Source organism: Ceratotherium simum, chromosome 23 (assembly GCF_057802395.1).
Source record: "Ceratotherium simum simum isolate JZ-2026a chromosome 23, ASM5780239v1, whole genome shotgun sequence".
NCBI lineage: Eukaryota > Metazoa > Chordata > Mammalia > Perissodactyla > Rhinocerotidae > Ceratotherium > Ceratotherium simum.
The window spans coordinates 45,833,146-45,848,072 of NC_141922.1; the positions used below are offsets into that span (position 1 = coordinate 45,833,146).

Genomic DNA, 14,927 nt, shown 5'->3' on the forward strand with positions numbered 1-14,927 from the left:
ACTCTTCATAAATATGTGTTAAATGATTTATCAGCATTTTGAAGAGTCTATATTTTGTTTTGGTAAAACAGAACCCCACAATGACCCAAAGCCATTAGTGAATGATAATAGGTGACAAAGATGAGTTAGGACCCTTGCTACCCCTAACTAATTATGTGATTTTAAAGTAATCTCCCATATTTAAAATGTGTTGCACTGTGTTTAAAGTTTTAGAATCATTGGTCAGTTTGTCTTAGGGTTAAGTCGTTTGTATCTGACTGGTCTGTAGAGTGTGGGCAGTGTTTCTCACTCGCTCTCTCATCAACTGTCAGAAAACCTTGTCCTTGGATGCGGGGAATATATTAACAGCTGTGACTGAGCATGTGCCAGAATGGGGTACTTGAGCAGATCTGACACTTGCTATTTTTGACACCCATCTGCACTTTTTAAACTCTGCCATGGGGTGGACTACCTCTTAATGTGTTTTTAGCGTATTTTAGTCCATACATATGTACTTATATTAATGGATAATTTTAACCATCTGGGGCAGATTTTATATTTTTAAATAAGACATTATGGGTAGAAGATTAAAAGGATGTGTTTTGGGTAATCTGGTTTTGTCACTTTTTTTTATTTGACTATATATATCAACATTTATTATTATTATTTTTTTTGATAGGTCAGGTGTTAGAACTGGTTCTTGGTTTTCTCAAATTTGATGTAACAATTCTCAGATCTAGGACCTTTTTCATAAAAATGGGGATCCCTAGAAACAGATATGCACAAACTGAACTTATTCAAAGACATACCAATCTGTGGGGGTGGGTAGGTAAAAAAGTCTTAATTTAGGGATTTCTGGAACTATTTTGGTTTAAAAAAACACGCTTTAGCTGTAGATAGCAATTGTTACAAAATGAACTATAAAAAGTCAAAGGAAGCCACGCATGCTTTAAAGAAATAGATGAAACTATTTTTATGATTTAACTCAATATAAGGAAATATCATTTCACTGCATGTCACTTTGTAACAACTAGATCCTTGTGTTTAAGAAAAGGAAAATGTTTACTTAGGAGAAGGCTGGAGGATCTTGGCGTTATATTGTTTCAGGAGGAGATGACTCCAAGCTTTCTGAAACATTTATATTTTTATCAATCTTGGTATAATGTTATCAAAGAGCATATGTTGATCTACCAAATGCGTTCAGGACTGTTTCCTTAAAAGGACAGTAAGTGAGCACAGTCCGTGTAGCCCAGAAATAGTGCTGTTCTTTCAGAAGATGGCTAGTGTTAGGTCAGACCACCCTTTCTCAATGGTCCTGCTCTCCAGATGTGCCTGGAACTTTTTTTTAAGTTCAAGTTTCCAGAAAAAAAAAAAGGTTTGTTTTCAAAATCTGGTTTTACTTAAGACATCTCCATCCTGGAGTGCATTTCATAAATTGCCCACATATTTTTCTTAGCAGAGAACTTAACTGGCTGTAATTTTTAACACATGGCCACATCATGTGATATTTTCAAAACACTTACACATAGCTTTAAGAAGGTCCCTGCAGAAATGATCCATCCTCTCACAGCCGGCCCATTTTTTAACAGCATATCTGCATTTTCCATTTAGTAGAGCTATATATTATTAGCTTACATTTTTGAGTAGTAAAACAGTGCATTGCTGATTGTAAAACATGGACTTTATTATCTGCTGAAAATTGATTTGGCATTTATAGCCACTGTGTACTGTCTGTTTTTCTGTTTTTAACATCAATGCTTGCAAGCGATGATTTGTGTAAAAAACAGAAATGCAATTGCCATGGACAGACAACTGTTAGTGTCCCTCGTAACTGAACGTTTAGATAATGCACCTGGTTATTTTTTTTTTAAATAGATGCGTCTAAACGCTATTATACAAGAACAAAAGACACAATGATCCGTACACTGTCACTGTTTTACCTTGCAAGTTGGTTTGCCATTGTGTCAGGCTAACTCTTTGCTGTATCAAATAAGCCTGCTGCCAGCTATTAAAGGAAAACTATATAAGCCACAAATATCCAATTATAAATATAGATTGTGTGAACATGACTTCTGTGTAACAGACATTTAGAAGTAACAACTTTTCTTCAAATCCTGGAACCTCTCCCTTTTTCTTTTTAAATTATTTTCTGTTAATATTTCTAGGTACTTAACCTTTCAGTTCTATATATTTTAAATAATACTCGGAACTTTTGCAAGGCATCTTTCTCTACAGTAAATGATCTATTGAAAAAGATAAGTGTTTAATCTTTTTTATTGGGGAGTGGTGATAATTTCTGAAGTTGTCATAAGAAAACTAGTTTATTTTTATTTCTTAGAGTAAGCATTAGCTTAGTGGACATTATATAGTCATAAATGTTTATTAACCATCTCATCACTCCACTGATATTTGATGTGTGCAGAGAAGATGCTGTACTTAATAATATTCTGAACAGCCTTTTGAGTCATCAGAGGAACAAATACACTGTAGAGCCTGAGGGTTGATCTTGCAAGTGCAAGAGTTTACAGATGTTGAAACTGAGGCTCATAGAGGTTAAGCGACTTGCTCAGGTGGTTTATTAAATTCAGAAGATTCTCCCAGTCCAACTTCTTGACCATGCTGCTTCTAAATCTCAAATGCACATTAAAACATGTTACCCCGTTAGTGTCAGTCTTACTTTGTTGTCTTCTGTCTCCCACCCTGAATCACTCTGACCCTGTGCTTCTCCCCTCCTACTCCAGGACTGCAGACTATCTGGGAGAAAATGCTGTAACGGTAATCACTTGGCCTGTGGCAAAAGTGTGCCATCAAATTTATCTTATAATTGTTTGGAAATCAGAGAACCTAAATGTGGTTAATTACCAGAGTATTAAGCAGGTCGAATAACGTAAGGCTATGACAACTGAAAGGGTACCCTAATAAAGAAATTCAGGTAGTAGACATTTGTAGGTTGCTGAAAGTGTGCCAAGGATCAGACAACTATGCTTCAGTCCTCCATGCCCTCAACCAGTTTTGAGTTCTAGTGCTCCAGGCAGAGAAGTAAATAGTAATTGTGATACAGAGTAATAAGAGCCTGGATACAGGAAGAGAAGGTAAAGGAAGCCAGAGGTGAGGTAGTACCTAACGGGATTAGGAGTCAAGGACATGGGGGAAGGGTGGGCCATGGGCCATTCTGATGCTTATTAGAAAGCCTTGTCTCCCACTTGCTCCAGACTGGATCTCTGTTAATGTAACTTAAAATTTTTAGTTTGTTGTTCTTATACTAAGGATAGGACATTCATTTTTGTTTATTAAATTTTAATTTCTGTGTATCACAGTGGGTATAGTATTTCTCGAAAGCAACTTCTTTGTGTACAGTTGTGGTTCTTTGGTAGCTAACCGTATCTAGTGGAATAAGTCATTAACCTAAATGACTCGTAACTTGAACAATAGGATTTCACACCTGAGCAAGAAGCAGGTTTATCTGGCTGGCTTTCTCAAACAGCTGTTTGCATTAATTAATATTAATGTAAATGTACTTTCTGAGAATGTCTAGCTTAATTATGTTTTTCAACCCATAGAGTTCCAATCAAAGGAATCAGGAAATCCTCTTAATCTCAAAGGGAATATATAACTGCCATTTCTGAACAGAGTAAATCTCTGATAGTATAGTAAGAGCAGCCTTTTATTGAAAGCCTATACATGCCAGGCCCTGGGCTAGGCACCTTATATGGTTTCTAATCCTCACTAGGCACTGCAAATGGTTTCTGTGACCACATGATCTATTTAAAACCTGAAGATCAGATAAATTAAGCCTTTTGCCCAAGGATCCATAGATATGGTTAAATGGCAGGGATAGAATTCTCTGGTCTGTCTGCTGATTTTGGATTCCTTTTTTGTTTTCTTGTTTTCTTTTTGAGGAAGGGTGAGTATGTTGTGGTTTGATGAGAGGAGATTTTGTAATGGAAGCTGGATGGAAACATTTAAAGGGAATACTTGAATAGAAGGAAGAGTTGTTCTCTTTGCTGTAAAAGAAAAATGGAAAAGCATGAGTCTTAATCATCAAGAATGGTCTTGGAGAAAACAGGTTAGAATGATGGTTATTTCTCTGTGTATTCCTACTTCTCTTGAAAGAGTGCAGTGGGAGTAATAGGCATCAGGGGGCTAATGTCATTATTTTGAAAAGTCTAATAGAAATCGTCAGTTTACTCCCTGACAAAGCTGTATAGGTTAACTAAAACATCGCCTTTCCAGGCTCTTGGGATGTGGTAATCCTGGCTATCTTTTGTTGATCAGAATGGATGATTTTCTGTGTTTTGCGTTAGTAGAAAATTGGAAAGTAAATGGTACATTCAACACATTGGCAAACAAAATTGTTAAATATTATGTGGTTAAAAAAAAAATTAGAACTCTTGATAGTGAGACTGCTGGGTCCTCATGGTTCTGCCCCAGGAGGATCTAGGCATTCGGACAGTGTTTCCAGAAGATATGTAAGGTGTAGGAAAGGAGATATCTTTTTTCGTCATACCCGCCCCCCCCCCCAAAAAAAACAGTTGATTTTTAAAATGGTGGGATACTTTCTCTGGGAGATTTCACTCCTGTTTCCCCATTTCCCTTTTAAAGGCTAAGTGATAAGTGTAGTCTGTAAAAAGGCTCACTTTATTAGAGGGATTCTTTTAATTCTGTGTGGTTTATTACATCATACAGTGTGCTCGATGCTCATGCAAGAAAATAATTTTGAAAGTACCGATGAGAACACAATCCTGTAAAGATTAAGAGCTATGTAATTAGATAGGCAGCAGTGCTCTTTAGGAAGCAGGCATATCAGAGGGTGTCTTGATCATGTGTTTATGGCTTTAACAAGAGTCTTAAAGAGTTTGACAAAATAAACAGACCATTCTTAATAATCTGGGATGATTTTGATGGAGTGCTAAGTTATTTGGAACTTTGAGAAAGACAATTTCTGTGCTTCTGAGTGTATCATTACTTTACATTTGAACTTGGCGTGATTTAACTTCACTGCCTTCCTCAGCACTTGTGTGCTTTCATGATTCTCCAGTTATCGGGAGGAAAATACATAATAAAATTTGAGGGTCCTGTGGTAACAATTTATATATTCTTGCATTTGAAATGCTTAACATGTGTCCTGACAAGGATATGACTGCAAGGAAGAAAGGCCTTGATTCTGACACTTTTCATGTGAGATGGGAGTTGTTCCCTCTTTATTGTGATTATGTCTGAGCCTATATACTCAGCACTTAGGGGAACACATCATTTGAAAGGCCTGTTAACACTTATTTTCTTTTGCATTTCTGCTCTAGCATTCATTGTGTTTGTACGACCTAGAGACAGGAAAATATTAAAGGAATAAAAATGCAGATTTTTGTCCTTAGAAAGCACTTTATTTGCTTCTAGCCTTCCAGAATATTCCTAATCATTGGCTTATAAAATATAGAGTGATAGAAATCAAAGGCAAAACTCAACTTCCTAATTCCCTAGGCGTTCTCTTACATACCAGTGTTTGCTTGCTGAGCATGAAGTAGCCAAAAACATTGGTGAACGTATGTGTGATCTGGCTTTCAAAACTTTTTTTATTTTGTGCAATTTAGAAGTATTTCTAAAGAACTTTGTTGAAAGGAAGAGTTATCTGTTGGTATTATTTAACTCTTTGCTGCTTAGAAGAATGTCTTTCTATTTGTTTTTCGTCTTCATCAACATTTTACTGATGTCTTCTGGGGCAAAGCATTTGGTCCATAACGGTGTGAAGTCAGCACACTTTCTACCACAAACTCATGGAGAATTGAGCTATTTTGTAGTGTTTTACAGAGAGCAGAAGAGGATCTCTTTAAGCCACAAAGTTGCTTCTCTTTATTTGTTTAAAATTTTTGTCCTTATTGATCAGTTGTTTTGAATGGTGTGGTCTTCATACTTAGCTCTATTCTGGATCCGTTTGTGCTGAGCACGTTTTATCTTTTGCTTTACAACTTGGGTTTATATTATGAACAATTAAAATATTATGTTTTATGAGGCCATCCATCAAAAAGCACCAGGCATTGAGAATGTTAATTCCTGGGCATGAATCAAGATTGTTCCACTTAGTGATATGACCATGAACAGTCAGTGTACTGTCTGCCTGAGTTTCACTTTTTTTGTCTTAAAGTGGAGACAGTTATTCTGCCTTGCTTACTTTTACTTTACTGGGCGATAATAATAATGATTGTAAGTATGATGTGTATCCCCTAAAAAGTTGAGTTTACATGTAAGAGGTTACTAAAGGTGTACAGTGGTGCTCTTTGTTCTTAGGAATAGGGGACCATCTTTGAATCCCACAAAGGGGCCCTAGACTGTTGTGCTTGGTGAGCTTTGTCTACATTTGATGGGATTTTCTGAGTTTTGTCTACACTTGATAGGATTTTCTCTCTTCTCTCTCTCTCTCTGTCATGTGCCCCATTCCAGTCGTTTGTTAACTTGGAAACCGGATAACTCAATTTAGGATGGTGAGTAAAACAGTAAAGCACGTGCTTAAGAGAAAGCCTGAGCCCATTATGGTTTCTCGGATGTTAAGGAGTGGCGGTTCTGGTCTGTGACATCACTTTAGGTGGCTCAGGGGCCCTCTCGCTTACTGATGTTCGCATCTCTTGCTGTAGGGGTGGTTGCTAGAGAGCTGAATTCCGTCTGACCTTTGGTGTATCCCAAGATACAGACTATTCTTTGTTGTTGAAAATGGATATTTTAAGCATCATCAACTCTTCTTGATAAAGCTGCCGTTTACATTAAGATCTTGATTTCCTAGGTCTGATAATGCCATTCCAGCCTACCTGTGAGCTTGGCGTATAGGAGGCAATCAGCAGCTGTTTGCTTAATGCATAAGTGAGTGGATGAGAGTGGACTGGGATTCCCAGAGATTTTAAAGGAAAGAAATAATACCCAAAGCATGTTAATTATGAGGGATAAAAATTAAGTGAATCTTATAAAATTTTGGTAAATGGTATTTAAGAATCAAGTATTTTCTTTCAGAATTAAGGAAAAGTAATATATTTATTTTTTTGCCATACAGCTTTACTGGCAGCTAGCTGCATTTTAGTTAAAATTGCATGTATTATAAATCTGATAATTTATCATGATTATATTTACTAAAAATATAATACAACATATAACACTTTAAAAAAACTTTCTAACATAATTTCTGAAATTAGAAACAAAGTCAGGGGGTTTTGACAGTTGTAGACAGTATTTTGGGAAGTTAGTTCTATATAGTTTGGGAGGATGGGTGTAAAGTTTCAGTCTTCCAGCAGACATATTGAGTAAGACTCTAGCAAAAGAAATAGTAAGAAAATATTTTCATCTTTTCAGTTACACAGTAAATTCAGCCAACATTTCTTCCACCAGTAATCTTAGATGACTGGCAATTTGATATCCTGATAAAATTTCTCCTAAGGACTCCAGAGAGATTGCTAAAATAATTCATGCAGTGCATGATATATGTTTTCTTGAAAAATATAATTTTCTTATATTAATGCAGCTTTCTTTAAATATTTTTGCCCTCTTATATTTGTGTCAGCATTTCCATTGAATCCTTTGAAAGGGATAGGGGAGGACTTGTGAGTTTCAGAGAATATCATTACATAGTATACCTTGAAAGAATACTCTTGCTAATTTGATGGATATTTTGTAAGTATTTCTCTTAATTTGTCGCTTTCAAAAATTCATGGAAGGTCAGTTTCGCTTATCAATGGAAATGGCTCTTGTGTTTACAAGGATATTGCTGATGTTCTGCAGATGACAGACTTGCCGAAGATCAGCGGAGCGCTTTGGAAACATGGTTCAAATGATATAGATAAATGGTTCTCACGGTGGTTTCCATGGACCAGCAGCATCAGCATCACCTGGGAACTTACTGGAAACGCGAATTCTCTACCCCATCCCAGACCTACTGAATCATAACCTGGGGTGGGCCCAGCAATCGGTGTTTGAACGTTCTCTTAAGGTATATTCTGAGACATATTCCAGTTTGAGAATCACTGTTGTAAATTATAATTTTTTGTCTCCTTATGTATTCTGGAGAACACACCTCTTTTTTGATCATAAATAAGCCAGTGGAAGTCCTAGATGAATGTAAATCAAGGCAATTTATTTATTTTAAATGATGTACCTAAAAAAAATAATATTCAAGAAATTACAAATAATATATTTGTCAGAGCCTTGGTTTCTAATGGCATATTCAGATGCCCACACGTTACAACTAAACTGCCTGGGATAGTAAAGAGAAGAATTCAACCCGAATTCTGGGATATTAGTTTGTTCTGATGTTTACTTTTAAACAACTGAGTCGATTTCAGTGCCCTCAGGTATCATTTTTATGCCTTTGCCTCATTTTGAGGCCACCTTCTGATTATTCATAATTTTTTGAGTTTAGTTAATCATCTTTAGAGAATCTTTATGTAGACTTCAATTTCACAATAATATCAGGCAGTCTTGAAAGTTTAGACATACGAAAATATTCTTTTTATTTTTCTCTGGGTGGAACATAAATAAGGGTTCAGCGTAATTAAAAACATTTCATCAACAGTGCCTGGAGAGGATTTATTTCTTATGTCTCCTGCATCTTCTGTTGTTCTCTTTTGTGCTTGGTGTGCCTTCAGTAAGCGGAGTCTGACACGCTTTGTGGCCTTTGCCTCCTGTGATAAAATAGATTGAAATGATTCCTGGCACCATCTGGTGAAGAGGAGCAGCCCTGGAGGACTGCTTTGAGAGAAAGTAACTGAATGCTAAGAAATGTGGAAGTCTAGGGACACAGGCAGAGGATTTTTTTTTTTTCTTTTTTTAAAGAGCATGAACATTAATACATCTTCTTGAGGTTTGATGGGACATGTACTGCCTACTGCCCCATCTGGTGCTTATGATAGCATGGCATATTAGCATGCTGCAAGTTCATAATGTATTCAGGGGATGAAACATCCCTTGCATACCAATTGAGGCATCCTCTCTTTCAGAACTGCTTTTGAATTTCAATGATGTTTATATCTTCCAAGCCGTGACTGAACTGAGCATTTCCGCTCTGAGGAATAACATGAGTGAGTGAGTATGTGTGTGTGTGTCCTCTCCTGTTCCCCCATTGATTTATCTTCCTCTCTCCTTTTTTTCTTGATGAAATTATAAGTACTTTTTAATATTATGTTGGTATGTGATTTTTTAAAATTTTCTGTTTTGAAACCACATAATACTTTGTTATTATTTCACTTATGGCACTTAAAACATTCTGCCTTGTGGAATTATTTGTGTAGTTGTCCCCTTACAGATTGAACACTTTTTGAGGGTCTAATTATGTATGCATCTCCATGGCACCTAGAGTTCAGTCATCCATTTAACAAATATTTATTTACTGCGCTCACAGTATGGGTGTGACACTGCTATAGGTATTGAGGAATCAGTGATGAGCAAGACTGGTGAGTCTCTCCTCTCAGGGCATTTGTATTTTAGTTGGGAGGAGACAAACAATAAACAAAGAAACAGATATATCTACAAGATAATTTCAGATAGGGATAAGTACAATCGAAAAACAGGCTAAGGGTGGGTGGGTGATTGGGTGGGGCACTCGTTTAGATTGGATTGTCATGGAGGGCACCTTTAAGGAGGTAGGATTTTTGCTGAGACCTGAGTGATCTGAAGATTTAGTGGCAGAGAAATAGCAAGTTCAAAAGCCCTGAGATGAGAACATGATTGGCATTTTCAAAGGCAACTTGAACCAGTTCAGGGGGCAGCCCATTCCTAGGAGTTGGGATTTTATTCTAAGTGTGTCTAGAAGCCTTCAGAGGTGATGTGATCTAAATTACCTTTTAAAAGGAGAACTTGCGCTGCTGTGTGTCATGCTCTTAGTAGGTACTGAATAACTCTGTTGAAGGAATCAGATGAGCCTTTAAATCCGTTGAGGCACTATGTTAAATGGAATTAGCATGGATTTTAGAATCAAAAACGTTTCTTGGATTCTGGCCTTGTCGTTTGCTTGATGTTTGAGCATTTATTTAACCGTTTTTTAGCTTATGTCTTCTCATCTGTTGAAAGGGAAAATTAGTACCTCAAACTATGGTACTGTAAGAATCAAAAGAGATAATTCATTCAAAAGACCCAGCAGAGGGCCTGGTTCCTAATAGGCATCTGATGTACCATTGACACACTGATCGTAATAAAACATTTGGGATTGTTTGGAGGAATATTTAAACAGTTGGCACCATCTTTTTGGGAATCCTTTTTTGGTACTGTTATCTTAATAAAACACTTTAAAATATTGCCATGGTAGTAGAGCTCAGCATCTGCAGTCTGTTTCTCTTGATCTAGAATTATTTAAGGAAGAAAACTCAAGAAATTCTATGGCAAAATCCATGCCCAGTGAAATAACCTGGGATTTTCTAATTTCTTCTTCTTAGCCAAAATGTATTGTGGTAAATTTGAAAAACTTTTACAAGCAACATTCTATCATTTAGTCTCTCTCTCTCTCTCTCTCTCTCTCTCTCTCTCTCTCTCTCTCTCTCTCTCTCTATATATATAGTATATACACACATGTAAATATTTTTTTTGAGAAATTTTAACATGAGGAAGCCAAATTGCCTTCTGAATTGGAGTGAAAAATTGTGGTTATTAGATATTATGAAAAGAGTTTAAATTCATAAAACAGTAACTATGTTTATGAATTAGTTGCATAGTTATTAGATATAAGCCTTTTGAAGGGAATTTTTTAATGCATTTCTCAAATGGAGAAAATAAGGAGCCCCTTAGTTTTTGCACGAGTGATGCACTTAATTGCAAGGAACAGTCCTTCAACTATTTTCATTTAGTCTGTGAGGCAATGTTGAGCTCGTTGAATTATGGCATTGAGGGCGGAGGCAGATTGCTGGTGGTTGAATATCTAAAGCAGGTTTCAAGTTACTATTGTCTTGGAGAGAACTTCATTGAATATGTGGGTTAGTTAAGTTATTCTTTAAACTAGTTCCCTACTTTTACAATCATGTATTTGTTTTTGTCTAGAGGTTCACTCCCCCTTGATCAGTAGATTATTTTTTATATTTTTCCCCCAACATTCAGGAAAACAATGTTTAAGGAATGTGGAAGAGGTAGCGTGGGTAATTCAGGCAAGTTTCGTCAGCACTTAGGAGATTCTTGAAATGTTTTTTGCTGTCCTACAGAACTGTACAGAGCTGTTAACATCTGCATGCAGTGTGAGAGGAGTCACATTTGTTGCTGCTGTATTCTGGCTAGAATGTAAGAAAAAGAAGGAAGGTAGAAGAGCTTTAGAAGTTTGGGAGATGGGAATCACAGTTCAGAATAAGGCAGCTGGCTGTTGGCTCCGAAGATTTATCATTTTCCTTAGTTAAGCACCAGTTGGATTCTTAACAATGGCATCTTTCAGAAGTGATGGGTTTGCAAGGCTTCAGGAAAATTTAGAGGAGATGGTTAGCTCCTTGAGAAATAGCCTTACTGAAACTTTGTAGGCTATACCAAATATCGTCTGTTCAGCACCCCGTGTGTCTTCTCATTCTCCCCTCAGGATGCTGTGAATACAGATCCTTACGTTATATGTTTTCCTCTAGAAAGAGAAGAGAAGGAAAAGCCAGACTCATTAGGTGAGATAGGTGCATTCATTGATCTGTTGGATCTAGCAGGACAGGGGCCTCACACCTAGAATCTGTGTGGTACCATGTCACATCTGACCTAGGGACCATGCCTCCTTATTTTAATTTTTTGGTTTATGTGATATAATATTGAAAATTTTGCAACTGGATTTCTCCTCTCTTGTCTACTAAGGACAGTGACCATATCTTGGATAATATCTAGTTTGTGATTCTTTTCTTTTTTTTTTTTTTTTGAGGGAGATTGGCCCTGTGCTAACATGTTGCCAATCTCCCTCTTTTTATTTTTTCTCCCCAAAGCCCCAGTACACAGTTGTGTATCATAGTTGTAGAGTTGTAGCTCTTCTATGTGGGACACCGCCTCAGCATGGCTTGATGAGCAGTGAATAGGTCCACGCCCAGGATCCAAACTGGCGAACCCTGGGCCGCCGAAGCAGAACGCGTGAACTTAACCACTGTGCCACCCGGCCGGCCTCTGTGATTATTTTCAATTTCAGCTACATTGCACGTGTAGCCTTTATTTTTGACCAATTTCTCTTACATGGTTTTTGGGTTCCAGTAATGGAAACTGCTCTCTGCACCTCCTCAAGACTTGTTTTCCTTAAACGTATTTAAAGACATACTACACACAGTCTACTTATTTAAAATGAGCATCTCACCTTCAAAAGACCAGGCTAGGTGTCAAACGTGTGTTTTGTCCTCTGTCTGTCTGTTTCCTCCTCCCTCCCTCCCTTCCTCTGTCCTTCTTTCCACACATGATTTACAACAGAGGTTATGGTATTTCTAGGGATTGAAATCCATAACAAGCTTTGGTCATACTAAAATCATATTGCGCACCCAGGGTCTTAATAATACTTTCCCCCCAATTTAAGACTGAAAGGAGATCAGGGCACAGATGTCATTGACTGACACCTCATAAATTTTGACAAAACCAGAAGTCCTTAAATGTCTGAAAAACTATATTGAATGTCCATTTAAGCAGTCAATATTAATTGCAAATGTTTACATTTAAAGTTAATTGTTTACTGAACATATATCAGTTGAATCGGTTTATTTGGTGAACTGAACATTCGGCAGCATTTGGTAACTTGGCACCAGTTGAAAGTGCACAGGTTATACTCTTTGGTCCTTGTTGATAATTTATGCAATAGTTTAACCTAAAAGAATTAAGTGGGAACTTTTCTTGAAGGATTACTCAGTTGCTCAGAGCTCGAATCCTTGACATGTTTCCTTTCCATTGTAAACTTCTGCATTTAGGCAGGTGTGTAGCAGATGCTGGAGGAAGTGGGTGAATAGATTAAGTGGGTGTGGCATCCTTTGCCCTAGTATAACCTATGAGGCATTTCTGGAACAAATTGTTTGAGGTCAAGCACTCTTTTCTGTTAAATTTCTCTTTTACTCGTAGTGCCTAGCGTAGTGTTTTATATAATGTGGGTCATGAATATCTCAGAAAAATACCCTATACCTCAACCATGACAGTTCTGCAATTCATGCATCATTTAACCAGTCATGCAGCAAGTATTGATTCAGCTCTTAATATATGTTACACCTTTTTCTAGAGACTGGGGATGAGTCAGTGAATAAAGCAGGTACAATTCCTTGTCCTCATAGAACTGACATTCCAGTGTATCTGGGGAGGGAGTACGGGAGCAGACAGTAAACAATAAACATAAGACGGAAGTGAATTCTGTGGTACATTAGATGATAATTATGAAAAGATTGGGCAAAGGATAGGGAGGGTCCTAGGGCACTGGGGCAAGGGATCAGGTTGTCGTTTTAATTTGTGTGGTTGAGATGGGCCCCTTTGGGAAGGGACTTTTGAGCAGAGATTTGAGGGAGGTGAGCGAAGGCACCATGTGGCTATATGTGGGAGAGGAGATGAAGGCAGGGAGAAGGTAAAGGTTGAGTGTGGCCTGGACCAGTTCAGGAACAGGGAGGAGGCCAGCATGGCTGTGTTGGAGCTGGCTGAGGATGGAAGTGCGCTGGGAGATGAGACTCAGAGAGGTGGCGGAGACAGTGAGGGGGAGATCAGGAGGGCTTTTTAGGTCCTTTCAAGGACTTGCCTATCTAACCGATTTAACACCCATCCCAGATGAGCTCTGTCCAGCACATTGGGTATATGTTCTTATTCTTCCCTGCGTGCTGCCATCACATCAGATATGTAAATACCGTGTCTCAGTCTGAAGACCTCAGTGTGCCTCATGGTTATCCCTATTATTTATTATTCCATGCATCATGCAGATATTTATTTTACTATCATTGGTATCGTCCACTTTGTTTTCTGGTTCTTTGGCCGAGTAAGTCCTTGAAGCTAAGCACCACTCTACACAGTGCTCGTCAAGGCTGTGTGTTCAGTCTTCTTTGGGTCCTGACTGCTGTATCTTAGTAATTTTAAACCCATTTTAGGTATGTGGGGCTGAGAAACAGGCATTTGCCAAAGGCAAACTAATAGTCAAGCTGGGGTAATATTAAAAGTCTTTGTGTAAATCATGTGTTTGTATAAAGAGGCATCATTTGTGACTCTTATTATAAGCTACAATTTAGAATCTCCTTCCACGTTTCTCTTTATAAGCCAGTACACGTGTTAAGGTCTGTCATGTCAGCTTCCCTAGTGCCCTTAAAAGGGTTAAGCTGGGAAAGTTACTCTAGTATCCATTAGCATGCTAAAAGTCAGTTATGCAGTAAGCAAGTCATTTCTTTCTTCTCTCATCTATCATTTCAACCTGAAATGATACATGAGTGGAAATAAGGGTAGGTATTGATGAAATATTTGTGTCCTCTGGGAGAACACCGGCCATAGTACAGACTTCCTGTGTAGCACAGGTATGCTCAGTTTAATTATCTGAATAATTTCATTGGGCACACTTAAAATTTCTGACCTCTGTGAGGTTGCTGCCCCATCTCAAAGTAACTGAGTGGTAGTAGCTTCATAGGCATCATCTCAAAGTATAGCTGAGTTTTAGTGGCTGCACAGTAGAGAGGATTTATTTTAATATAAAAATATTTGAGTAGACTCTGGGAAAGACTGTGCAAAGCACTGCAGGGGTTTCAGAGAGAGGAGGACATAGTCCCAGCACTGAAGAAACCTGAAGTCTAGCAGGGGATGTAAAGCTGATATAATGATTGCCATGAAGACTGAGAGGCAGGAAATGGGAGATTATTTGGGAAGAAATTCCAAAAGGCAGTGAGGGCCCAAATCAGCACAGGAGGAATTTAAAAGCATCAAGGAGTTGGAATCTATGGGATAGCGGTTCATTGAATCATGCTATTATGTGGGAGAAAAGGAAGGAGCAAAATCAAGGATGCTGCTGACATTTTGAGCCTGGATCATTGGCAGGATGGTCG

General features: G+C 37.8%; 1 protein-coding gene across 14 annotated transcripts in view; it reads left to right on the plus strand.

Moving 5' to 3' along the window:
- RUNX1T1 (RUNX1 partner transcriptional co-repressor 1) overlaps positions 1-14,927 on the plus strand; it is a 139,434-nt gene that overhangs the window by 40,300 nt on the left and 84,207 nt on the right. For 4 of the 14 annotated variants that reach the window (XM_087447677.1, XM_087447679.1, XM_087447678.1 and 1 more), the window contains exons 2-3: positions 7,738-7,945; positions 8,952-9,032. The exons of 8 other annotated variants lie outside the window; for them this stretch is intronic. In XM_087447677.1, coding sequence (XP_087303803.1) covers positions 9,029-9,032 — 4 coding nt within the window. In that variant the 5' untranslated portion in view covers positions 7,738-7,945; positions 8,952-9,028. Of the gene's footprint in view, positions 1-7,737; positions 7,946-8,951; positions 9,037-14,927 lie in introns of all 14 variants that reach the window. 2 more of the 14 variants (XM_087447680.1, XM_087447681.1) reach the window with 2 other exon arrangements.